The sequence below is a fragment of the Ceratotherium simum genome, chromosome 15, assembly GCF_057802395.1.
Source record: "Ceratotherium simum simum isolate JZ-2026a chromosome 15, ASM5780239v1, whole genome shotgun sequence".
Taxonomy (NCBI): Eukaryota; Metazoa; Chordata; class Mammalia; order Perissodactyla; family Rhinocerotidae; genus Ceratotherium; species Ceratotherium simum.
The window spans coordinates 50,936,671-50,964,029 of NC_141914.1; the positions used below are offsets into that span (position 1 = coordinate 50,936,671).

A 27,359-nucleotide genomic window follows, 5' to 3' on the forward strand; every position below is an offset into this window, starting at 1 on the left:
CCAGATTTGCAAAGTATGGGAAAGAATATTCCAGGGTTGTATGGAAAGCCCTGAGGTAAGCAAAGTTTAGCATGTTTGAGGAACTGGAAGGAAGCATGCACACTGACACAGAAAGATATAGTGTTAAGTGAAAAAAATTGCAGAAGAGTAATGTAGAGTCCAATATTGTTGTTGGTAAAAGAGATATATAGACTCATATGTATGTCAGTACACAGAAATTCAAGAAGCATATACAATAATAGGCTGTTAATAATAATCATCTGGGGGCATGGAAAGAGTAGATTATAGTGGACTTTCACTTTCTACTTTGTATATATTTCCGCATTATTTAAATTTTTGCACAATTTTGTGTTCAGAATTTACTAAAGATAAATATTAAAATCAAATTCTGCATCTTTGTATGCTTCTGTCACACAACTTTTCCCCAACTCTTCATCCCTGTTCACTAGCTTTGCTTGCTCCCTGTACCATATTTTGTTCTGCCTCCTGTTGTCTGTAGCATTTTATGTAATTATGAGAGCCTTATCTCTCATAAATAGAACATTATAATTAAGATTTAATATGAAACTGATATGACACTTTATTTTAATACATTAGGAGCATAGAGGCAAAAATCTATTCTCAGACGCTGACACTAAATATTTTAAAATACAGCATATGCGAGTTTAAAAAATGTATAATGCTAACTTTCAAAAGTAAGAATTGCTTAATAATTTTAAAAAAATGTATAACCTTTGGAAATAGGATAAGAAATGATTTTCCTTTTACTTTAAGCATAGTAATATATGGCAACATAACAAAAAAGCGAGCAATAATAACAGCTATGCTTAGTGAGCATTTATTATGCTCCACCGTTTATATACATTATTTGATTTTTTATTTAACTTCTACAATAACTTTGTGGTAAACATTATGCCCATTTTTCAGATTAGGAAACTGAGGACTAGAGAGGTTAAGTAGCTTCATTCACTGAAGGCACATTTATTGAGCACTTAATGTTTTAAGAACTAGGAATAGAGGAATGAACAAAATGTGGAGCTTACAACCTGCAGGTTGATGGGAGTAGTAAATAAATAAACACATACGTACATAACAAAATGTCTGGTGCATTGAAGTATCATGGTGAAAAGCAAAGCGGCATAAGGGGAAGAAAGTGACGAGAAGGCCCTATTAGGTTAGGTGGTGGGAGTGCTCTCTGAGGAGAGACATCTGAGAGAGTCCTGGAGGATATGAGGAAGCAGATCGTGTGAAAGGCATTCCCAGCTGGGGAAGCAGCAAGGGCAAAGGACGAGAGAGAAACAGGCAAGGGCGGCTGGAGCAGAGTGAGCCAGAGAAAACTCAGGGCTTGCTGTTAAGTGTCATGGAAGCCACTGGAGGATTTGAGCAGGACAGTGACATGATCTGACTTACAGTTTTAAAATCTTATTTAGGCTACTGTGTGGAGAATAGACTGCAGAGGAATAAGAATAGAAGCAGGGTGACCTGTGGGGAGCCTACTGCAGTGGTCCAGGAGAGACATGATGGCGGCTTGGCCTAGGCTGATCACAGTGGAGGTGGCGAGACGTGACTGATTTGGTTTGTATTGTGATGATTTCATGCGTGTTCATGGCGGTGTGGCCAGAGATGAGGTCATGTTTCGAAGGTGGAGCTGACAGGATTGTAAGAGGTCACACAGCTAGGGAGTGGCAGAGCCAGGATTGAAATCTAAGTTTTCTGATTCTAAAGCCCTGCTTATAACAATGCTTCTAGGCTGCCACAGTGCTAAGCACACACTAAGTATACAAGCACAATGGAAATGAAAGTACACAGCATCTTCAAGTGTTTATTGAGCACCAATGTGAAGGCTTTGTGGCACAAGGCAAAAAACTCTGGACTGGGTGGATAGGAAATCAGAGTTCAAATTCTGCTTTTGCCATGTATTCTTCCTCAGTGTGGGTCACGTGGCGTCTAATGTTCCTTCCAGCCTTCACGCTCTGTGTTTCTACTATTCAGCACCTGGGGGAATACAGCAGACTGCTCACCCTGCTGCCCACAGGTATACAAGGCAGATAAGACTGATAAGCATATGATAGCATATTGCATATTGGAGAAGCAGATGAGAGGTGGCAGGACTAGAGATTGTCTTCAGTTTCAATACTATTTGGTTTAGTAAAAGTATTTGGTTGTATATTACTTGCAAAGAAAAGAGAAAGCAAGTCTATACATCGCGTCATTCCAATTTACAGGACATACTAGAATTTTACACCTCATTCATCCAAATATTCAAGCATTCATTCCCTCAACAAACATTTAAAACCTATGGAGGGGCTGGCCCGGTGGTGTAGTGGTTAAGTTTGTGCGCTCTGCTTCCACGGCCTGGGGTTCGAAGGTTCAGATCCCGGGCGCAGACCTGCACATGGCTTATCAAGCTATGCTGTGGCAGGTGTCCCACATAAAGTAGAGGAAGATGGGCATGGATGTTAGCCCAGGGCCAATCTTCCTTAGTAAAAAAGAGGAGGCTTGGCGACAGGTGTTAGCTCAGGACTAATCTTGCTCACAAAAAAAAAACCCTATGAAGTCTTAGGCATACTCAATAACATTTATTGAGCAAATCTAGGTGAAAAAAGATCTTGATAAAAGTTAAAAAAAGAAAAAGAGGACTTTTTTAGAGTTTTATATTTGGCTTTTTAGGACTTTATCTTGTAACGTGTTATGGTCCTCCTTTTTTTCACATTATGAAACTAAAACTTGAAGCAGTTCGATCATTTGATTACGGTGGCTCACTTGGTAAAGTAATGAGTCCAGTATTCAAATCTGGGTCTGCTGGACTTCTTGTCTCATCCCATAGGATCCTATGAGAGCGATCACAGTCTAGTTGGGGTGTAGGACAGCGTGTGTGCTGTATTAACTGCTCTGAAAGGGTCCAGCACAGGGTGATCAGTGATCTAGAATAGAGTTCAGCAAATTTTTTCTGTAAAGGGCCAGATAGTAAACGGACCATTATAGGGTGTGTTGCAACTATTCAACTCTGCCCTTGTAGCAGAAAAACAGCCGTAGATAATACATAAACGAATGAGCATGGCTATGTTCCAATAAGACTTTATTTATGGACATTGAAATTTAAATTTCACATAATTTTCACTTGTCACAAAATATTCTTCTTCTTTTGTTTTGTTCAATCATTAGAAAATGTAAAAACCATTCTCAGCTTGAGGGCTGTACAAAAACAAGTGGATTTGACCTGTGGGTTTATGTTAGACAGTTAGGGCGCTATAACAAATACCATAGAGTGGGCGGCTTAAACAACAACTTCTCCCAAGCCTCCTTCCTGGCTTGCAGACGGCCACTTTGTTGCTGTATTCCCACATGGTGGACAGTGTGATCATCTCTCTCATGTCTCTTATTATAAGGGCACTAATTCCATTTTTGAAGGCTCTACGCTGATGACCTAATTATCTCCTAAAGGCTCCAAATACCATCACATTGGGGATTAGGGCTTCAACATATGAACTTGGGGGGGACACAAACATTCAGTGCATAGCAGTTTATGAGGGGAGCCCTGGCATCTGTGAAGAGCTCTGTTATTGCACTTCTCTGGAGGCCAGACCTTACAGTGGGAACTATAGCCACTGAATTGGGAAACCTCAGTGCAACAGGAGTAATTGGATCCCAGGGTGGCAGGGGCCAAGCGGAGGCACTAAACTGCCAAAGGCAAGGTGGGCATGGTTACCGTGATGGACAGCAGAGTCAAAGCAGCTATCAGAATAGTCTGACTTGTGCAGACCTATGTCGTTGGCTAGTTGATCATGGTGTTCCTAGAAGTGAAATAGGTAGGAAGCTTACTAAATTCTTACTTGAACTGTATCAGTAAAAAAGTTCTAGGTCAAGTAAACAAAAGTCTAACCTGAATAACAAAAAGAGAGTCACAATTCCTCAATCAATTCCCAGACTCGAGCAAGTTGACAGACCCCAAAACCCCTTAAATGAAGGAGAGGCTACATCCCCTAGAGGAAGGACACCAGTACACTACCAAAAATTTGTATAGTTAATCTTTCTTCAGCCTTTGCCAAAGGGACCTACCACCTTTTACCAGAGTAACTGTGCATTGGGGAAAAGGAAATGATCAGACTTTTTGAGGACTACTAGACACTGGCTCTGAACCGACACTAATTCCAGGAGACCCAAAAAGTCACTGTGGCCCACCAGTCAGAGTAGGGGCTTATGGAGGTCAGGTGATTGGTGGAGGTTATCTCAATTCTGTTGCGCAGTGAGCCCTGTGGGTCCCCAAACCCATCCTGTGGTTATTTTCCCAGTTCTGGAATGCATAATTAGAACTGATATAATCAGCAACTGGCAGAATCCCCACATTCGTTCCCTGACTTGTTGAGTGAGGGCTATTATGGTGGGAAAGGCCAAGTCGAAGCCACTAGAACTGCTTTACCTAGAAAAATAATAAATGAAAAGCAATACCACATTCCGGGAGGGACTGTAGAGATTATTGCCATCACATCCCCATTCAATTCACCTATTTGGTCCGTGCAGAAGACAGACAGTGGATTTTGTAAGCTTAACCAAGAACTGACTTCAAGTGCAGTTGCCATACAAATGCGGTTTCATTGCTTGAGCAAATTAACACACTCCCTGGCACCTGGGATGCAGCTACTGACCTCGCAAATGCTTTTTTCTTGATACCTGTTAGTAGAGACCACCAGAAGCAGTTTGCTTTGAGCTGGCAAGGCCAGCAATACACCTTCATGATCCTACATCAGGGGTATATCAACTCTGCAGCCCTATGTCATAATTTAGTTCACAGGGATCTTGATCGCCTTTCCCCTCCGCAGGGTATCACACTGGTCCATTACATCGATGACATTATGCTGACTGTACCTAGTGAGCAAGAAGTAGCAACTACTCTAGACTTGTTCATAAGACATTTGCATGTCAGAAGGTGGGAAATAAATCTAAAAAACATTGGAGGACCTTCTACCTCAGTGAAATATCTAGGGGTCCAGTGGTGTGGGGCATGTTGAGATATCCATTCTAAAGTGAAGGATAAATTGTTGCATCTGGCTCCTCCTACAAACAAAAAGGAGGCACAACACCTAATGGGCCTTTTTGGATTTTGGAGGCAACATATTCTTCATTTGAGTGTTTTACTCCATCCCATTTACCGAATGACCCGAAAAGCTGCTAGTTTTCAGTGGGGCCCAGAACAAGACAAGGCTCTGTGACAGCTCCAGGCTGCTGTGTAAGCTGCTCTGCCAGTTGGGCCACATGATCCAGCAGATCTAATGGTACGTGAAGTGTCAGTGGCAGATAGGGATGCTGTTTGGAACCTTTGGCAGACCCCTATAGGTGAATCACAGTGCAGGCTCTTAGGATTTTGGAACAGAGCCCTGCCATTCTCTGCAGATAACTACTCTCCATGTGAGAAACAGCTCTTGGCCTACTACTGGGCCTTAGTAGAGATACAATGCTTAGCTATGAATCACCAAGTTACCGTGCAACCTGAGCTGCCCATCCTGAATTGGGTGTTATCTGATCCACCAAGCCATAAAGTTGGGCATGCATAGCAGCACTCATCATCACATAGAAGTGGAATATATGTGATAGGGCCGAGCCGGCCCTGAAGGCACAAGTAAGTTACATAAAGAAGTGGCCCAAACGCCCATGGTCCCCACTCTTGCTACACTGCGTTGTCTCTCAACCTTGTGAGGATACAGCTAGAAGGTGGCTGTCTGCAAACCAGGAAGAGAAACCTCACCAAACACCGAATCTGCTGGCACCTTGATCCTGGACTTCCCAGTCTCCAGAACTGTGAGAAATAAATGTTTGTTGTTTAAGCCACCCCATCTATGGTATTTGCTATAGCAGCCCCAAATGCCTAAGACAGATATAGTTTGCCAACCCCTGATTGAGAGTCCATACTGGCACTGTCCAGTAGAACTTTCCGCAATGATGGAAATCTTCTATATCTGCACTGTACAATATAGTTGCCATTAGCCACACATGGCTATTGTGTGTGGCTAATTAAAGTGTGACTAATACAACTAAGGAACTAAAATTTTAATCTAGCCCTCCTTTCCATTTTTGTAGCCCTTATCATTTCTCCAAGGATTAATACAGTTTCTCAATTAGTTTCCCTGTCTCCATTTTCACTTTCCTCCAATCCATCCTTCACAAAGCTAGAGGGATTTTTCTAAAAGCAAATAGGATCCTAGCAGTTCTCCAAGGTAATGGCTCCTGGAAACTTTAGAAAAAAGTTCAACCCGCTAGCATGCCACAAAAATCCTCTCCTTAGGAAATCACAAAGAGGTAAAACACCTTCCTCTGATCAAATAAGTGACGGTAAATTTCTTAAGAGTAGTCCCTCATCATACTTCGTCTCCTCTAACATTTCACACAGTGGCTTGCTGAATGATGCAGTGAAGAAAACTTGGCTTTGGGGATGGAAAGCTTAAATCAGAACCCCACTTCTAGTACATTCTACAGGCACTTAATCACCTTGAGCCTTGAGTATATTTCTGTGCTAAACTGGAATGATGATAACTATATCACAGCATTGTTGTGAAGATCAAAAGAGTTTGTGGAAATCCTCTGCACTTAGTAAAAGGCTATACAAATGTTAGCTGTTGTTATAATAAATATTGAGTTTTGAAATGTTTCTAAAAAGCAATACTGGTCTGACTTTACCTAATATATGTTTTGCACAAGGTGACAATACAGATATAGGCCTTAGATGTTCAAGGGAAAGAGGGATGAAAAGGAACAAATTTGGCCCATTGATTCCAAACATTTCTCTGAATTATGCATTTTTCATCTTTAGGTCTAAGACTGTGCTTTCTTCACATTTGTTTTTCTCAACAAAAATTTCAGTAATACCAATAGACAGTTGATACTTGAGAAGTGAATGACAACGACATCATATGAGCACGTCAGAAAAGAAAGAAAAAGTAGTAATATCTTGTTTTTAAGCATCTATAGGGACTTTTCAAAGGGGACTTTCTCAGTGAGTTCTTGTAGGGGGAGTAGAAAAGGCATTGCTCTCAGTGAGGAAAATAAGGTAAAGAAACAATGTCATCAGGTGGGGAATGGAGGTAAAGGGGCAATTTAGCTCACATAGGAAGTGTTCTTTTCCCTTCCCTAGGGAGATCCCGGAACACAAGATTCCTAAGATTAAGTATACTTTTCATTAGACCACAGTACACTTCATGATGAACTTATATCAATACTTCATTTCTCAGTTCTTAAAATTAGTGCGACTCCACCACTTTAAGAAATGCAAAAAGACGACATCATTTGTGATCAGTATGCTTTTTTCTGTGAAGGGCACTAAAGATTTATTATTCCTTGAGCTTAAGGTTTCCAAAGCCCTTAATGGGTCTGTTTCAGAACACTTATCATACTGCATGGATAGCTCTATAAAACCCATGCCACTCTCCAGATCAAGATTTCCTGAGACAGGGTCTTTTGATACTCATCTTTGTATGTTCGTCTCATCCTGCCTTATATAGTAAAGCACATTAGCAAACTGGTGGCCATTCCTGCTTGTTCTCTATGGTATTCAAGTTTGCAATTTCTACTAAGCGCTCAGTAAATTCATGTGGAGGACATGAGTGATATTCATAGGGTAATCAGGGTGATTCCTTAACCACCCACCTCATGGCATCCGGAACACTGTCTTCGAGCCTGAGAGGGACTGCTGGTTCGGACCTCCAGACTCCAATGCGCCCCATGTAACAAGCCCTGCAGCCACCATGGCATTTCCTTTCCGTTTGAGACCTCAGCACCCAATCCTCGTAGTATTTTCTTCCATTTCGCTCTTTGCAGTTTGCATAAACTTTGGTATATTTTAGATGTTCTTCAAATTTTTAATTTAACAGTCTTAAGCAGAACTTTTCATTTCTTGGTTACAGACCCCTCCCCAAGAGGAAGAAGACCCTAGGCAAGAGGAGGCGAGGGGCTGGAGGTGAGACACTGGTACCTCAATTGGGGAAACCTGGTCACTTCCCAGACACACCACGGTCTGAGGTGGGAGGGGGGATAAAAAGCCGAGGACCCCACGTGACCTCGGGGGCCCGGGGCTGAGTCGACCCCGCCCCTCCGCCCGCCGCCGGGGGGCGCATGCGCAGCCCGTGTTAGTGATGGAGGAGAGAAGATGGCGGAAGCGGAGTGAGTGACTTGCTGGTGACTGATGTCGTAACTGGGGGGCGAGTGGGGGCAGCGACACGTACCCCCGAGGGGAAAGCTCAAGGCTCGTTCATGGGCAGTGCGGGGAAAAGGAGACTCGAGAGCCTCCTTGTCGTAGAGGAGCCCGCTTGGCCCGTGTCGGGGGGCGGCGGCGAACTGTAAGGCTTCAGTTACCCCCAGGCGGGAGCGTCCTTTCCGCCGTCTGGTCCCGGCTCGGCGGGGCCCTGCGCCCAGGGTCACTCCTGGGACCCGGACCGAGGGGATCTTCCGGGAGATGAGCCCCGGTGGGCCCCTCAGCCGCTGTCATCCCTGCAAGTGGGCCCCGCGCCCGCGCCGGGGGCCCGCGGAGGCTGGGTAGGGCTGGGCGGGCACTGCCAGGCCTCCTTCGCGCTCCCCTCCTTCCCGCCCCGGCGCCACCCCACTCCTCCTCAGCGGCAGAACCGAGACGTGGGGCGGCTCACCGCCCTCCCCGGGAGGCGTGGAGAGGTGTCCCAGCGCGGGCCTTACAGCGGCGGGGGCTCCTGCGGGTCCGGCCCGGCTGAAAACACCCTGGAAGGAAAAATCTTTCCCTCGGGTCTCTGGCTGCAGTGTGGATGCCTCCCTAGAGGGCCACATTCTTGTGTGGCGGTGTGATGGTATGCTTAGTGTGCGACTCAAACTTAGTGTTTCCTGCGTAGGCCTCTTGTGCACCAGGACTGCCGGCTCTATTTCGCAGGCTTACTATGCATAGACGGTGGAGTTACCAAAATTGTTCTTTTGTGTCAGATCTTCAAATGCAATAGAGTGGTTTGGCCAGTTCCACTCATCGATGTTTAGACTTGTGCCTCGAATTTGGATTCTCTGTGACCATTTTTGGTTAGTTACTGAACTGCTTACCATAGGGTTTGGGTTGGACTTCATAGTTGAGCAGAATAGCACTCTAAAAGGATCAGAATTTAAGTTGGCTTTGTGCATATCACTGGTACGTGGTTCAGAAGCGTTGTGACAGCCAGTAATTTGGTAAAAAGTTTACCTTATGTACCACTAAATATGTATGATGTTGAACGGTTACCGCGTGATGCTGTGATTTGATGATTGGAAGGCAGTGTGAAACTGTTGAAACAACAGAGAAGCGTAAAGCTGTATGAGTCATTTACTAATCAAAAAAGTTAGCAAGTGAAGAGTCAGCTTTTCCCCCAACTTTTTTCTTTTGCTTTTCCTCTTATTAAATCGAGATTTTTATCCATTTGAATCTGGAAGAGCATAGAGATACTATTTACATAAATGATATAAAGAACAAAGAAAATTTGTACATAAAAGGACACCATATGGGAATAGTGTATGCATACACAATTAGTGCCAAATTCCTTTGTCTTTTCTTGAAGTGGAAAGTGTTCTTGTTACATTCTTGTCAATGCTGCTAATGTGAGGTGGGTCAGATTTTGCTTCTCAGAAGAAAAGATGGATAAGAAAGGCAGATAAAACCATTATATTCTCACCATTGTGGTGCATTTCTAATTTTACAAAACTACTGTAGTTCTAGTTCCTAACAACATTGAGGCCCTCAGAATTGACTTAAAATAAAATGTTGTTTGAATTTATCGGAATACAGATTCTGTATTTAGTGGAATTTTGTACCACAACAGTGAAGTGACTTTGTAATATTGAAGTGAAAAGAATCAGAAAGTCTGGTACAAAAATGTACTTTACTGTCGATACATGAGGAAAGTGACATAATTATGCTGTTTTCAAAATTTGGATCAATTTTGTGAAAAGAGATTTTTGTAAGGTAAAGTGGGGAAATTGTTGTCAGCTGCTTCTGTATTTCCTCAGTCAGAGTAATCTGATTATAAGTATAACTTAGAGTTATTAGATGAAATAAGGACCATGTTGTAGACTAATTAGGGGAAAAGCCAGTGTGAGTTAATAAAACATTTTTTTATTAACTTATTTTCTAAGAGAACTTATTTTTAAAGCAAAGTATATATGGTACCCCAAAACAAAGCTAATTAACACAAGTCCTTAGGCATCCTATTTTAATCTATAGATAAGAATGACTTTAATTTGTAGTAGTGTGGTCAAAAGAATGTAAAGAAATATTTTAAAGTACTCCCATGTTGCTTAAGTTTTTATTTTCCTAGATAGTTTATTACTTCTCATATCACCTGTTTTGGTTTCAAAACACTCATCTTCTTTCAGTAATGAAAAGATAAACTTCAGGCAAGGCTTTATCTGAGTTACATATCGTGAATGAATTGAATTCAAATTTAGTAGATATTAATTATTTACTATATATTTGTGAAATACTTTTCCTTTCTAAGTGTGTATGGTGACTGTGTGCTATCTGTATTTTATGAGGGCCTTCTTAGAAATTTAGACTGTTGCTTATTATTTCTTTGGAGTAATTAAATATTCTTTAAAGCCCATAAGATAATGCTTTTGCCAATACAAACCCTTTGTGTTATCTGCCAGATTTAAGGACCACAGTACAGCCATGGATAGTGAACCAAACCCTGGAACATCTTCTGTGTCGACAACAACCAGCAGCACCACCACCACCACCATCACCACTTCCTCCTCTCGAATGCAGCAACCACAGATCTCTGTCTACAGTGGCTCAGACAGACACGCTGTACAGGTATTTCAGTTATAATGATGGGTAGGCTAAGACTTAGGATGTCATTACTTTTTGCTTAAGCCAGATGAATTTATTGTTTCATATCCTCAAATGACTTACATGATATCCTCTAAATGACTACAGTTAGAATTGTTAATGTTTGAAACAACCAAAAAGTTATTTAATAATCATTCTATTGAGAGGGCTTATGTTTGTCAGCATTTAGCTGATAAAATGATGTGTCAGGAAAATTATGATTGGAAGGTCTCTAGCTACTGCTGCAGTGTGGAGACACTCAACCTAGTGCCCCAGTATGCAGAATGGCTCTAGGTTTTTCTGGATTATTTTATATTTGAACCCAAAATATAGACTTAGGGAGATCTATTTGGGTCTGTAGATGTGTTAGGAGGTTTTGAACCCAAGTGACCTAGGAACTGTAGGAAAAGGGGCTGTAGGAAAAGTCTTAGGCTCTTCACTTATTTGAGAAAATTAAGTTTACTTGGTTAACCTTTATAATAATGCAGGTTGAGGTAATATGGTATTGTATAAAAAGGGCATGGACATTGCAGTCTGATATGTTCTTTGTTTGAATTCCATTTTCTTTATCACTGGTAGCTATGTAGCCTTGGGTGAGAGGCATAATCTCCTTGAACCTTAGGAAACTGTAAAATGAGGGTGAGACCACCTACTTCATTAGTTATTATGAGGATTAAAGGAAGCATCTAGAACTGTGTGGACCACATTATATATACCTAATAAATAATAATAGCTAGTATTTACTGAACAATTGCTGTGTGCCAAGCATTTGATAAATGCTTTACATGGATTATCTCTTTTAATCCTCACCACATCTCTATGAAGTAGATACTATTATTATCTCCATTTTACAGATGGGAAAACTGATGTTTTAAATAGGCTAAATAACTTTCCTAAACTCACATAGCTAGTAGGTTCTCTGACTTTAGAGTTGTGCCCTTAACCATTCTGTGAGTTCTTATTTTTTCCGTTATACCTGCTTACTGTCTCTAGAATCCCCATAATTGCATTCCGTCCTGAAAATAATTTACCTGTTTGCAGTATGGTCTTCTCCTTGCTCCATTTTCCTTGAGTGAATATCTCAGTATAATGGCTGTTGAACTGTTCTGTGGTTTAGGATTCTGAAGTTACCATGGGGTAGAATCAGAATTGTTGGAGACCCAGTCAGTTCAGCAGAAATTCAAACTGGATTGCAGAGCTTGTTTTTCATGTTCTTCACCTTTCTCTGAGGTGAGGGATGTAGGGAAGAGTATCCAGGTCTTTGAGCATACAAGTGGTGTGATATTTTAATATGCCATTTTGTTCTTTAGTTTTTACCTAAGCTGTATGTGTTAATAAAAAATAAAGTGTTACTTGGAGATGTGTAGATATATCTCACAAATAGCACTAACACTAGTTCTTATGAGATCATAGAATTGCTTCTCTTAAAATGCAATCCAGTCAATATTTATTGAACTACCTAAGTAGTTCTTTAATGCCTTCCAGCTTTGTTTTTCAGGCCTGTGAATTCTCTTTTCTCTCCTTGTTCCTTTAGAGGAACAAAATAAGAACAATGTGCTGTACCTTTAACTGGTATTTAAAGAGTCTCTCTCCTGTGAGTATGGCATTGAATGGTAAAGACTGCTGACAATAGAAAAAAATTACTGCACTCTGACAGAAATGTGTCAAATAGCTTAGTCATTTGTTATTTCAGTTTGATTTTAGAATTTTGTTATGGAATTGGATGAACATGTATAGATTTACCTGACTAAAAAGACATATTGTTGTAATTCTAAATCACTTAATACTGGTCTATAGCCCCCTGCAACTAGGGGTCAAATGCCTACATTGATTTTGTGACAGGAGTCTGTAGCATGTATAGCAATCCATATATAGATGAGATATGAACACATGAAAGTAAACAACACAAGGAGATATGCTTTCTTGGTGTTTGGATAAAGAGATTCGTAGCTTTGTGGTTCAAGGTGTCCTGACTCAGACACTCAAGCTGTAGGATTATGGCTCTATTACTCCCTTAGCTCTGTGAAAACTCTGTGGTTTGATGCTGAGATTAGGGTTCTGTACTGTTTCAGAGTCACTGTGGGCATGATGTGACTTTGGGATATGGTTGCAGAGGACTGGTGTAGTCTGACTTAACCGGTTTGGACGGATAAAGGATTTTCCTCTGTTACTGGAATACTTGACTTTTCTACATTTGTCTGTTTGTGAAGTTTCAGACTCAGATTTTATATTTTACTAATAAATATTCACAGTAATAAACACTTTTTCAGGAATTTTTTTTTAGTAAGAATAGTTTTATTCTGTGTTGAAGCAAGGAATGTGACATTTAAAAAACATTGTAAGACATTTGAAAAAGTAATTATTTATAGTAATTTTCTTAAAAAGAGATAGCTTGTAGTTTTATGTGGTTATTAATACAGTGCCTACTCATTGTAAGTTTTTTCAGACGCTTAAAGAAAAGTACAAATGAGAAGGTAAAAATCGCCTCTAATCTAGCTACCCATTGGTAGCCTTTTAATGTTTTCTTGAATATTCTTTCAAATATTTTAATATAAAAATGGTGTCTTACTCTATACACTATTTAGCAACCTGCTCTTTTCACCTAATGATATATTTAGGAATTTTTTTTGTTAATAAATATATCTGTGCTGTTCCATACAGTAGCGACTAGCTGCATGTGGCTATTTTTATTTAAATTAAAATTAAAATTCAGTAAAGTTAAAAACTCAGTTTCTTAGTTGCACTAGCTGCATTGTAAGTGCTCAGGAGACACACGTGGCTAGTGGCTACTATATTGGACAGCACTGATCTGCATTACTATTTCTCATGGCTGCAAGGTTATCTGTATTCCTCTCTGCACCCAAGCCCTGAATTCTACCAAGTTTTATCCATAACAGTTATACCAATTTACATTCTTACTAACAGTGTATGAGAGTATCTGTTTCCCCATTTAGTAGTAGTAGTCTTTTAAATCTTGATCCATCTGGAAGTTGGAAAATAGTATCTTGTTTTAATTTGTAAGTTTTAACTACTAATGAGATTGAAGATCTGTTCAAATGCTTATTTGGCCCTTTTTTCTTTTGTGAATTACCTCTACTGGGTAATTTTAATTTGTACAGATTAGTGACTCCTAGTGATATGAAACTAGGAGAGAACTATGTTAATAAGCTTGATGACATTGAATATTAAAGTACTGAAATTTTAAACTGCCACTTGTTTTATACTTTGTTTTATGGGTAAGATTATAGTTTGACATGGGTCCAATTGACTTATCACAGGTAATTCAACAGGCATTGCATCGCCCCCCCAGCTCAGCTGCTCAGTACCTTCAGCAGATGTATGCAGCCCAACAGCAGCACTTAATGCTGCACACTGCAGCTCTTCAGCAGCAGCATTTAAGCAGCTCCCAGCTTCAAAGCCTTGCTGCTGTTCAGGTGAGACTGAAAGAAATTAAGAACTTATGATGCCAAAGTTGACATTATCTACAGATAATTACTGAAAATAAATACATTGGGTATTTCAGAGTTCTCAAATGTCTTGTGATTATTTTTTCTTAAGGAAATATAATAGCCTGCCAAATAGAAGTTAATTAAAACAACAATGGATGTGTTTTATATGTTACTCTGTTGCTAGCATTTGTCTGACTGCTTTTTAATCTACATTGCTATGCTAGTGTCATGGTTTTGTGTATAAAATTCTAGGTACAACAGCGAATACTTAGGGATACATGAATTGTATTTACATTTTAACAAAAAAGGTTTTTTTTAATGTAAGTAATTTACACTCATTAAAAACATCAAACAGTATGAAATTGTTTATAAGAGGTAAAGTAGAGGTGTTCCTTTTCCACATCCACCGCTGTTTTTCACTCTTCAGTGGTGGCCACTGTAACACTTTATGAGGTATCCCTCCAGAAATTTTCTGAATAAAAATATGTATATGTACCTTCTTAAAATCCAGTCATACTATTTTTACTGGTAACAGGATGATTTTGTCATTAAATGCTTATTTTTAAAAAAGATTTTCATTATTATTCTACTGTTTTGTTTGAATAAGACTGTGTGTGAGACTTAACCTTAAATCTCCTCACTAGAGGAGGATCTCAGTTGGCTGAACCTGAAAAAGGTTTATTTCTATTATAAACACATCCCCAGCTGTTGCTTCTTCTTGGTAGTGTAATTTTAAATAACATAGTGTTCATGGTACTAGTTAGGAAACTGAAACCCACTGGCACTTGATGTAGCTCTGGTTTCTTTTTCATAACGTTGGAGTGGTGATTCCGCTTCAAAGAAGACAAAGACGTGTAGAGTAAAACTGACAATACGTGCAGCTATTAAAGTAAGATTAGCTTTTGGGTCTTCTGTTTTCACCATTCAGCTTTTCCTTGATCTGTTTGGCTAAAGCTTAATCCATGTTGACTATAAAATGAATTGGTTCATACATAGACATTTTGACTTTTATTGTGGTTTTGTGGTATCCTGGTACCAGAAAGTTTTTAACTTCAGGTTTCTGTAGACATATTATAAAGATCTTATTATTTTAGGCAAGTTTGTCCAGTGGAAGACCATCCACATCCCCCACAGGAAGTGTCACACAACAGTCAAGTATGTCCCAGACATCTGTAAGTGCCCTAAATTTTTTCCTGGATTTAAAAATTTTTATTATTGCTTTCCAAAAGTAAACTGTTAAATTTACAAAGCTGTTATTGTGTATTTGTTGAATGCTATTTAAGTAACAAGTGCCTGGAAATAGGAATGATAAGGTGCAGGAATTCAGAACTGATGTTAAAATTCTGAAAACCTGAGTCTTAAAAATGCTTTTGTATTTCTTATACATGCTTTCCCACTGATTATGTTCAGATCTTATGTGATTCTAAATGATTGCAGTTTTCATTGTGTACTGAAAGCCTAAAATATACAATGCAGGGGTATTAGGGCATGCATTTACTGTGATGTACTAAAGAATGTCATGTCCTTGGTAGATGTCTAAATGTTTTTAGCTTTTTCTGTGCAGTTCACAGTTTAGAAATTATACTTTTCAGCTCACACTTATTTGAGTTATCTGGGTCCAATTTACAAGTATCCATTCAAGAAAGTGTAATTTATTTTGAGACAAGAGTAAAAAGAAAGCTGATTTGCTATATTGCACATATATACTAGGAAATTGTGCAAAGTTTCCCAGTTAAAAGAACTTTATAGGCGTGACAATACTTGCTTAACTTTTTATTTTGATATAATTTCAAATTGCAAAAATAATAAAAAAATTTTTATATACCCTTTACTCAGATTCACCAACTGTTAGCATTTTGGCTCATTGCTTTATCATTCTTTCTCTCTACATATATACATATTATCTTTTTATGAACCATTTGCGGGTAAGTTGAGACATGTTCCTTTATTCCTAAATACTTTGATACATATTTCCTAGGAACAAACTCATTCTTTTACGAAACCACATGAAAATGGTAAAATTCAGGAAATTTAACATTGATACAATGCAGTCTGTATTCAGATTTCATCAGTTGTCCCAGATTTCTCAACCTCGTTACTATAGACATTAGGGACCAGATAATTCTTTGTTGTAGGGGGCTATCCTGTGCATTATAGGATGTTTAGCAGCATCCCTAGGTTCTACCCACTAGATATGGACCTCCTCCTTCCCCCAGTGTGACAACCAGAAATGTCTCTAGGCACTACCAAATGTTTCCTGGGGGACAAAATTGCCCCTAGTTGAGAACCACTGAGTTAAACCAAATGAAGTTCTTTCTAGCTATTTTTTTCCTGATCCAGGATGATAATACTTTGATACTTTGTAAAATTGACTCCAATAGAGTATAGTTTGTAGGTTGTTAAGGAATTGAAGATGAACTTGTGCTGTAGTTCTTAAGCTAAGGGTATGGTCTTTGCTGACTAAGTACATGTATGGTGAGCATATAGTTATTTTTCTAGCTATTGATCTGACATTTTTAATTAAAAAATTCTTTTTTAGCATGAAAGTATCCTGAAACATGAATAAAATTAGCTAAAAAAGAAGTTACTTATGGCTTGAAAACGTTAGACTGAAGAAAATGAAAAATTTGAGTAATGTAATCTAGCCCTAAGCATTAATACTATTGTTATGGTTATCAATGTCAGATATGTCTTTAATTAATACATTGGTAGTTAAGGAAAGGGCTGGTAGACATTTTTTTGGGCTGGTTAAAAAAATTATAGACGAATTCTTCTATGAAATACTGAAATAACATTAGAGTATATATGTATAGATATATGTGTTTTTGAAATTTTTTTTCTTTACGTTACTAAAAGGTATCCTTTTAAACTTTTTTTCTTATTATGATTTGATGTATATGACCTTCACAGAAATTACAATTCCAGTGATCATGCTTATTTTTTATGACATTGTTAGTGCTACTTGTCATAAACCAGGCAGCCTTTTACAATGAAGTATGGTAGAATCTGTGACTGGCTGGTGAGGGAAAAGAAGTAAGTGGAGAGAACAGATGCTCAGGGAAAAAAAAGGAGTAATACATCGCATTTGTTTCATTTTCTGTCCTAGCTGAACAACAGCTCAAGTGAGTTGACTAGCAGTCCAAATTATGATACCCAAGGTGGCTTAGTAAATTTGGATCAGTCTCCAAAAGAGAGTCAGAGAATAGTAGCAGAAATCTCTAGGTAGTGATAATGATGAGCCATCAGGGGGTAGTCTAGTAGTTTTCAGAGTTTTGGTTATTTTGAGGTAGGTTTCCAGATAACAGTGAAAGCCATGGGGAAGGGTCCAGCCTCCATTAAAAAAAAAAAGGGCTACAAGGTAGGTTGTAAAGTCACCAGCCAAAAGCTTAGGGTTTAGAGGAGGAGTGTGTCCCAGTGTGGAAGTGGAATATTGTATTTTTAAAAATGGAGTCAAAAGTCCAGTCATACCATCTGGGGAAACTATATATGTGGAGAAGATTATTTTAATTGAATGTGTAGATGGTGGGCGCCAGCATCCTCTTTGTTCCCCTCGTTAGAACAGAAAAACTAATTCTAGACTCTTACCAGTAGCAAGAGTGGTGATTTTATTATTGATGGGCTCTAAAACTCGTTGGGACTGAGTCTTTAGGTTGGTATCTTTGTTCTTCAATTGAATGGGACTAATATTTAGTTAAATTTGATTTGCTAAAATGAAATCTAAACCAATTAAAGCTCTTCTTTTTTTTTTTTTTTAAAGATTTTATTTATTTTATTTTTTGCCCCCAAAGCCCCAGTAGATAGTTGTATGCCATAGCTGCACACCCTTCTAGTTGCTGTATGTGGGACTCGGCCTCAGGATGGACAGAGAAGTGGTGCCTCGATGCGCACCCGGGATCCGAACCCGGGCCGCCAGCATCGCAGCGAGCGCACTTAACCACCAAGCCACAGGGCCGGCCCCAATTAAAGCTCTTCTGCAAAAAAAAAAAAAAATCAAAAAAGTTAAAAAATAAAATGGTTGAAAATATATTTACACCAATTATGTCAACCAGTTTATATTTGTGAAATACTAAGGGCTCTTTTATATTAGTAAGATAAGCAATGAGAATTCACAAAAGACCTGCATTGGTAATTTTCAAAAGAAAGACTATTTTTGGCTTATAGACACGTGAAAATATATTTACCGTACTAGTAATAAAGAAATGTATGTAAAAACGACAACGTATTATTTTCACCTCTCAAATTAGAAAACAAGGGAAAACATTGAGACAGTATCCATTGTTGGCAAGGATGTGAGAAAGTAGGTATACTTATATACTATTAGTGGGAATGTAATTGGTACAACTTTTCTGGAGGGTTATGTGGCAACGTGCATGAAAATTGAAACTGCATGCTCTTTCACACAGCACTCTCATTTTTAGTGATGTCATTTACTAAAAATGACAGATAATTATGCAAAAAATGACAGATAATTATGCAAATATGTATGGTTTATAATAGTGAAAAATTATAAACAATGTAAATGTCCATTGAGGATTAAATAAATGATAGTTAATTCATACAGTGGAATACTATAGCTACTAAAAAATGCTGTATATATATATATATACAGAGAGACTTAGATGTTCATTAGGTATTAAGTGAAAAAAAAAATCAAGAATGTATAGTATGATCTCATTTAACTTATTTATTTAGGTTATTCTATTTTTTCAGTTCTAAAATTTCCATTTGGTTCTTTATCATCTTCTATTTCTTTGCTGAGTTCTATTTCTTTGTTTCAAGTGGGCTCGTAAATGCGTGTTCAAAGCATTTTTATGACTACTTCAAAACCTTTACCAGATAATTATAATATCTGATTGTCTTTTTCATTCAGCTTGAGGTCTTTCTGCTTCTTGGTATGATGAGTGATTTTTGATTGAAACCTGGACGTTTTGAGTATTATGAGACTATGGATCTTATTTAAACTTTCTGTTTTGGCTGGCTTCTGAAAGGGAATGTGTGCCATGTCTTTACTGCCATGTAGGAGTAGAAGTTCACATTCCCCATTTGGTCTCCGTTGACACCTGAGGGGGTGCTTGTCATAATTGCTTTGTGGCGGGTGAGAGGTCTGGCTCTTCACTAGGCCTCCACTGATGCCTCCCTGGCTAGGAGGGATAGGAGTGCTGAGTTACTGCTCCCGCGTTGTCTCCACTGATACTGCAGGAATGGGATGGGTTGGTAGTGTGGTAGTCTATTACTGCCTGCCTAGGATGAAAGTCTTGGCTCTCTACCTGCCTTCTCTGACACTAACCTCTTGGAGGAACTAGGGAGTTAAGGGGGTGCCTTATTACAGCCCAGCGAGGGTGGAAGTCTAGGTCTTTGCTGGTGTGGGTGTGGCTGTGGTCACAGTGTGTTCTGTGGTGTTTGGCTGGAGTAGAGCAATTATTGTCTAAAAGTTTTCTGTGTTGCTAGGCTGTCCCTTTCCTAGTCCTTTGGCTAGAAAGAGCGGGCTTCTGTTGGGGCTTTTTTTCTGTCTGCATCCATTGGTGTTTCTGGGTTACCGACTTCTTTGGCTCCAAGTTTGGGTTATATGAGACAAGAAAACCCAGGGAGGGGGGCCGGCCCTGTGGCTTAGCGGTTAAGTGCGCATGCTCCTCTACTGGTGGCCCGGGTTCGGATCCCTGGCACACACTGTTGCACTGCTTGTCCGGCCATGCTGAGGTGGCATCCCACATGCAGCAACTAGAAGGATGTGCAGCTATGACATACAACGATCTACTGGGGCTTTGGGGAGAAAAAGGAAAAAAAAAAAAAAAGGAGGAGGATTGGCAATAGATGTTAGCTCAGGGCCGGTCTTCCTCAGCAAAAAGAGGAGGATTGGCATGGATGTTAGCTCAGGGCTGATCTTCCTCACCAAAAAAAAAAAAGAAAACCCAGGGAGCTCACAACCACCTTGTTCACTGGGTCCCGAGGTCCCTAGCCAGTCTGCTTTTTTCCGCCTTTTTGAATCTTCTTATGTTTATTTTATATGTAACATCAAGGGTTTTTAGTTGTACTTAGGGAGAGGAATAGGGAAAGGTATGTCTATTCCATCTTCCTGGAGACAGAATTCCTGTCATTTAACTTATTTTTTAAAAGTTATCTCTATATATCTGTATGATTATGCAGAAAGAAAATCTTCACTATACAACAAACTGTTAATCAGTGGTTATCTCTGAGGAAGTAGATTGAAGAGCTTTATTTTGTTAATTTTTATATTGCCTAAATAAAACATGAGTGTACCTTGTTGTCTAAGAGACAGAGACTACAAATGTGTAGAGTAAAAGTGACATCCCCCTTCACTAGTCCCTTTAGCTCTGACACAGTTTTGTGTGAAGCTTTATCTTATTACTGTGCATTTCTATACGTAAATGTAAATAGATAGGCCTGTGGTTAATATTATTTGTTTTAATGTAAGTGAAGTGCCATCATTCTGTCTATACCTTCTCTTCTAAGTCTTTGGGCTTTTTCAGCTGGAAAGGATTATGTGGCTGGAAATTGCAATCATAAGTCTGTAAATGACTCAAGGGCTGTTTGTATCTCATTCCTTTTCCCTTTCTTTGTAATTTTTTGGCCCTAGAATCTACATTAATTCCAGGTGTTTTGACTTTAATTCACTGTACTATTCTGTCAAAAGGGAAAATTATTTTTGATAGCTTTCTAGTTATGTTGCTAGACAAGATAAGTTTTTGAAGCCCAGTTTAGTTTTATGACTGTATTCATTCATACATTCACTCATTCATTCAGCAGATATTTATGGAGCAGTTAGTATGTGCCAAACATCCTTCTAGGTGCTGGAAATACAGCAACACAACAGACAAAATCTGTGTCTTCATGGAGCTAGGTAGAGATAGACAGATAGTAAACCAGTATATAATATGTCAGATGGTGGTAAGTGCTATAGAGAGAAATACAACAAGGAATGGGAATGGGGTGAGGGAATTTGCTGTTTTAATTAGGGTGGTCAGGGAAAGCATTGCTAATAAAGATGGCATTTGGAGGAGGGTGAAGGAGGCAAACATGCTCCGGGAACAGAAAGGAGGGCAGTGTGGCTGGAGTGGAATGAGAGTGGGAGTATGGTTTATAGATGACATTAGAGAAGTAATTGTAATCCAGTCATGAGGAGATTATAAAACCCTTGGGTTTTACTCGGCATGAGTTGGTAAGCTTCTGGAGAGCTATTTTAGTAGAGAAGTAACATGATCTCACACAGGTTGAGAGAAGGTTCTAGAGGGCAAAGATAGAAGCAGGGAGATCAGTTAAGTGGTTCTTATAATAATCCAAGAGAGAGATATTGTTGGCTTGGACCATGATGGTGAGAGTAGATGAGTGAAAAATGCTAGCCAGATTCTGAATGTTTATTTTTATTTTTTTTGGTGAGCAAGATTGTCCCTGAGGTAACATCTGTTGCCAGTCTTCCTCTTTTTGCTTGGGAAAGATTGTCCCTGAGCTAACATCTGTGCCAATCTTCCTCTATTTTGTATGTGGGACGTTCCCATAGCATGGTTTGATGAGCAGTGTGTAGGTCCGAGCCTGGGATCTGAACCCGTGAATCCCGAGCCGCCGAAGCAGAGCATGCGAACTTAACCCCTGTGCCACCGGGCTGGCCCCTTTTCTCCAATATTTTATAATAAAAATTTGGATATGTTTTGAAAGTAGATATGCTAACAAGATATGCTGATGGATTGAATAAAAGATATGAGGAAAGACAAAGAGTCAAGGATAACTGTAGTATTTTGGCCTGAGCATCTGGAACGATCTGCCAAAGCAGGTGTTGGAGAAGAAAATCAGGAGTTCGGTTTTGGACATTTTAAGTTTGTGATGTATATTGGACACCCACTTGTAGATGTTGAGTAAACACTGGATATATGAGTTTGGAGTTCATGTGGGAGGTCTGGTGTTCAGTGATGTCTTGTGTATCTCACTGAAAATTCAAGTCACAAGAGTATATGATATGATGACTTTACTATCAATTGTGGATTATCATGAGAGGAAGTTTGGTAGAAGGGAGGAGATGAGGGGCCTGGGTTCTTGTCTTAATTCTGTGACTGACTGGTGGCATGACTTAGGGCAAGTCATTTAACCTCCTTGCACCCTAATTTTGTTTTATGTAAAATTAAGTTGTCTAATTAGATGATTTTTAGTCTTTTCATCCAGATGTCCCTGGGTCTAGATCAAGAAGGTTCAACAGATGGTGCTATGCACTGAATTGCATCTCCCCAAAATTCTTATGTTGAAGCCCTAAACCTTCTGACTATATTGGAAATAGGGCCTTTAAGGAGATGATTAAGGTTAAATGAGGTCATAAAGGTGGAGCTGTAATCCAGTAGACCTGGTGTCCTTATAAAAGAGAAAGAGACACCAGAGATCTCTCTCTCTGTGCTGTGGGAGGACACAGTGAGAAGGCGGCCATCTGCAAGCCAGCTCGCACCAAAAACTGAATCAGTTGACTCTGATCTTGAACTTTCCAGCCTCTGGAACTGCGAGAAATAAATTTCTGTTGTTCAAGCTGCCCAGTCTGTGGTACTTTGTTATGGCAGTCCAAGCAGACTAAGATAGATGGGGCTCTAGGCCTTACCCTAAGCTTTAGACAGAGCGGTTCTGTGATCTCTTTGAATCTGGGAGTTCTGAATAAGATTGTGTTTGAAGAAAGGGTTCTATTAAAAAAAAAGTTTGAGAACTGGTGGTTTAAATGTTAATCTAAGATTTTGTCAGGTTTTCTTAAAAAAGTTTATATCCATTATAAAAAACACTGCCTGTCACATAGTAGGCATATAATAAATATTTGTTGAAAGGTGAAATTATAGGAATTATAATCAACTAGAATATGTAATGTGTAATATTACTTCTTGATTACTGCAAGTAGATTTTCTCCAATGCAGAGAATCATTTTAGGATATATTCTGATTGCCTGAAATTGTGGTATAGAAGAGAGTGTAAATCCTGACCTCAGTGATGAGGTTCTTTTGTTGCCAGTTGTGGACAGGCAGCCAATTAGCAGGTATCTCCATTGTCCAACATTGCTAGTTGCACTAGGGGTACACATGAGTCAAAGTCCTTTCCTGCAGGGACACTAATATATATTTGAAAAAGTAGACATATCAAACAGTACACAACACAACAGTATATAATCAAGTGATAAATGCCGTGGGAATTACAGAAAAGAGATCTCTGGGGATTGGAGTAGTTGAGGAAGGCTTCTTCTATGGGACTTAAGCTGAGCTTTAAAAAATATGTATTTAAAAAATACGGCCCGGTGGCGCAAGCAGTTAGGTGCGCGGGCTCTGCTGCGGCAGCCCGGGGTTCACAGGTTCGGATCCCAGACGTGCACCAACGCACCGATTGTCGGGCCATGCTGTGGCGGCATCCCATATAAAGTAGAGGAAGATGGGCATGGCTGTTAGCCCAGGGCCAGTCTTCCTCAGCAAAAAAAAGAGGAGGATTGGCAGACGTTAGCTCAGGGCTGATCTGCCTCACAGAAAAAAAAAGAGTACGTAGAGTTTACAGAGAAGAGGACTCATCATGAGCTCATGATCCAGAAACAGCAGAGCTGAGTTTCAGGGATTTATTCCTGAGTGGGGTTCTGTGTTAGTCTCCCACACTCGTGAGGGTAATCTATGCCAGTATTCTTTATTGAATGCCTACTTGGTACCAGGCATGGTGTTCAGTGCTGAGGATTCAAAGTGAACAAAGGTCTTAGGGTATGGTGGGTACAGGACACAGACATGTAAATAGTCAGAGGCACTGTGATCAGAGTTTTGTTTTACTGGAGCATCTTCTAATCACTGACTTGTAAAGGGTATGTGGATGGTAAGAATCCTTGCAGGCCTAAAAATTCCCTCGCCATTCCTTTTTTATTTTTACATAAATTTTATATTGAAGATAATCTTTCTTAGGAAATTTGAAAGCAAGGACCATTGTTTTCAAAATTTGAGTGCTACTGAAGAAAAAACTGTTAAGTTTCATTATCATTCCTCCGGTGTAATTGGTTCTTTCTCTCTTCAGTCTTTAGCTTTGCCTATTTCTCTAGTTTTTCTGGAGTTTTGTGAGGATGTGTCTAGATGTCATTGTGCAGGACACTTGGACCCTCTTATTGCGAAAACTAGGTGTTTAGTGTTCATGTATGTGAAACTAAAAAAGTTTAAAAAAATTTATTTCCCTCTATTTTCTCTGTTCTCTTTCTGGATCTCTTTAGTTGGATGTTGGTCCTTCTGGATTGATCCTTTATTTCTTTTATCTTTTTACTCATTTTCTGTCTTTATCTTTTTATTCTGTGTTGTGGGATATTTTCTTGCCTTTTTTTTTAACCCTTTCGTTTTACATTTAAAAAAAAATTTAGTTCAGCCATTGTATTTCCAATTTCTAAGAGCATTTTCTTATTCTTTTTTCATAGTATCCTGTTTTTCTGTTATGGGTGAAGTATTTTAGATCTCTGTTATGATACTTATCAGATTTTAAAACACTTTTTTTCTGTTTCCTGAATAATTTATTTTCCTTATGAACTATCTTGGTCTTTTTCACTTCATGCTGCTGGTTTTGCTCTTGTAAGAGAAAGCAGTTTTCTCTTAAAATGCTTGGTTTTCTGCTTGTATTTAAGAGTGAATCATTACATAGATTAATCAAGGTGTGTTTCTTCCACTGCTCTGAAGATAGGTCTGCCCCTAGTAGACCTCTTTCTTTAGTGGAGAGGCTGATTAGTATTTCTGTATTTGCATGTGGGAATAGCAGTGGTGGTGACAGTGGGAAGGATATACCTTTGGCAGGTTTAGAATTGAAGGTATGCAGTAGGAAGCTGGCCTTTAGGCTGGGGAGCAGCAGTTTCAGAGTAAGGAGGGTTTTACTTCAGGGTCCAAATACCCACTCTAGAAGCCTGGCTTTTCCTCAGCAGTTCTTTGACTGGTTTAGAGAAGAGTCCTTTCTTTCTAGGTCTTGATGCCTGTTGTTCTAGGTTGGACGGGATGGGGTTATACCTGGGTGGTGTTTCGTGGGTATATCTATAGAGAATCCTTCAATTTTCAGCCCCATTTCTTACCTCGGCTTCCATGTCCCTAAATTCTGGGTCTAAATCTACTCTGGTCTATTTCTCCCTATATTCTGGACCCCAGCTTCCTTCTCTCTGTTTCTTCCATCAGTATGATCCTATCTTCTTTGGGTCTTATAGAAATGTGATGAAATATCTTGATACACATGGCACCCTCCTCTCTCTTTCTTTTTGCTTTATGTTTGTTTTCTTTTTGTTTGATGTTGTTATTCTTTTATCCCCCGTTTTTAAAAAAAAACATTTAAACGCACAGAAAAATGGAAAGACTAAGCAGTAACCCATGTGTACCCTTCATGTAGCCATCTACACCAGTTGTTAAGTTGCCCATATTTGCCGTATCTCCCTCTCTATCTATACATATACTATTTTCCTGACCATTTGACAGTAAGTTGAAGACACCATGACAGTTCAGTCCTAAGTACTTTAGCATGTATTGCCCAAGAAGGAGATTGTCTTACATGGTCACAGTACCATATCACACCTATGAAATGAAGACAATAATATCTAGTTTATGTTCCATATTTGGATTCCTTCAGTAGTCTCTAAAATACCTTTTATAGCCTTTTCTTCCCATCCAGGATTTAATTAAGGATCATACATTGCATATGGATGTCCTGTTTTCCTTCAATATAAAAAGGTCTCCCTTTTTTTTTTTTTTTCTTTCATAACATTTGAAGAATCCAGGTCACTTATCTTATGGAATGTCCCACAGTCTAGATTTGTCTGTCTGTTTCCTCAGTCTTTTTTGTTGTTGCATTAACTGCTATTTCAACAGGTTTTAGTAGGTGTGCTCGGACCATTATCTTCTGTATGTTGTCGTTAGTGCCGTCAGTCGATTCTGACTCCTGGCACTCCTGTGTACAGCAGAGCGGAACCCTGCCTGGTCTTTGCCCATCCTCTCACCTTCTGGTGCTGTATCAGACAATGCTCTGCCACTATTCATAGGGTTTTCATGGCCAGTTTTTTTGGAACTGGGTGGCCAGGTCCTTCTTCCTAGTTTGTCTTAGTCTGAAAGCTCCACTGAGACCTGTCCACGGTGAGTGACCCTGCTGGTATTTGAAATACCAGTGGCATAGCTTTCAGCATCACAGCAACATGCAGCCACCACAATATGATAACCAACAGATGGGTGGTGTGGTTCCCTGACTGGGAAACGAACCCGGGGCCGGGGTGGTGAGAGCGCTGAATGTTAACCACTAGACCACCAATTATCTTCTGTATTTATTATTTCATAAACATGAGTTTTAATGGCTATATAATATTCTACCTTTTTTTAAAAACTATTTTCTTCTTGCTGGCAGTTTTAATTTTTCCTTTTTTTTGCCATTATCAGTAAACCTGCATTGAATATTCTGTTACATATCTTTGTATACATGTCCAGTTACTTTCTTTAAAAAAAATTTACTAAGAGTACACTTATTGGGTCAATGAGATTGTTTTTAGATGAAGAACCTTGAAAATTTTCTCTAAAAATGTCTAAATCAGATCAACCACATATCAGATGAATCCATTATGAATTTATCTGAGAGAAAATTACTTGCTTATTTATTATTACTGAGAAGCAGTCATTCTCAGTGTTCTATGGCTAATGTCCTCATCCTCTGTTATCTATTTTAGGAGGTACTTTAAGTTTTAAAACTCGTTGTTTTTGAGGATTTCTAAAAATATAATTTCAAATGATTGAGCTTAGAAGCCTATTCCAAAACTTACTGCTGGTCTAAAATAAAATTCTAGCCTGAATATCTGTATGGTTGTGAGAAGTTTACTGCATTCTTATAAAATATCCCAGTAGTACAGAAAAAGTAAAAAAGTATTGTCCTCTTCAGCCTCCTTTCCCCTTCAGTCCTTCTGTCTCCTCAGTTTGCTGGATATCCCTTCAGATCTTTACCTATGCATTATGGACATGTATAGCATAAATAAATGTGTGTATATGTGTTTAACATACTTTTTTTTTTACACACTGTAAACACAGGTAGGTATTCTGCATTTTGTTTTTTAACTTAACAGTGTGTCTTGAGATCTTTCTACATTAGCACACAGAGCTCAGTGTCAC

General features: G+C 39.2%; 1 protein-coding gene across 9 annotated transcripts in view; it reads left to right on the forward strand.

Moving 5' to 3' along the window:
• The first annotated feature begins 8,121 nt into the window (after positions 1 to 8,121).
• PHC3 (polyhomeotic homolog 3) overlaps positions 8,122 to 27,359 on the forward strand; it is a 77,283-nt gene continuing 58,045 nt past the window's right edge. For 6 of the 9 annotated variants that reach the window (XR_015554505.1, XM_014783194.2, XM_004424755.3 and 3 more), the window contains exons 1-4: positions 8,122 to 8,151; positions 10,621 to 10,786; positions 14,080 to 14,235; positions 15,345 to 15,422. Coding sequence is in view for 8 of the 9 variants with exons in the window: in XM_014783194.2 (XP_014638680.1) it covers positions 8,138 to 8,151; positions 10,621 to 10,786; positions 14,080 to 14,235; positions 15,345 to 15,422 (414 nt within the window). In the remaining variant the exon portion in view is untranslated. The remainder of the gene's footprint in view (positions 8,152 to 10,620; positions 10,787 to 14,079; positions 14,236 to 15,344; positions 15,423 to 27,359) is intronic. The other 3 variants (XM_087440036.1, XM_087440037.1, XM_087440040.1) reach the window with 1 other exon arrangement.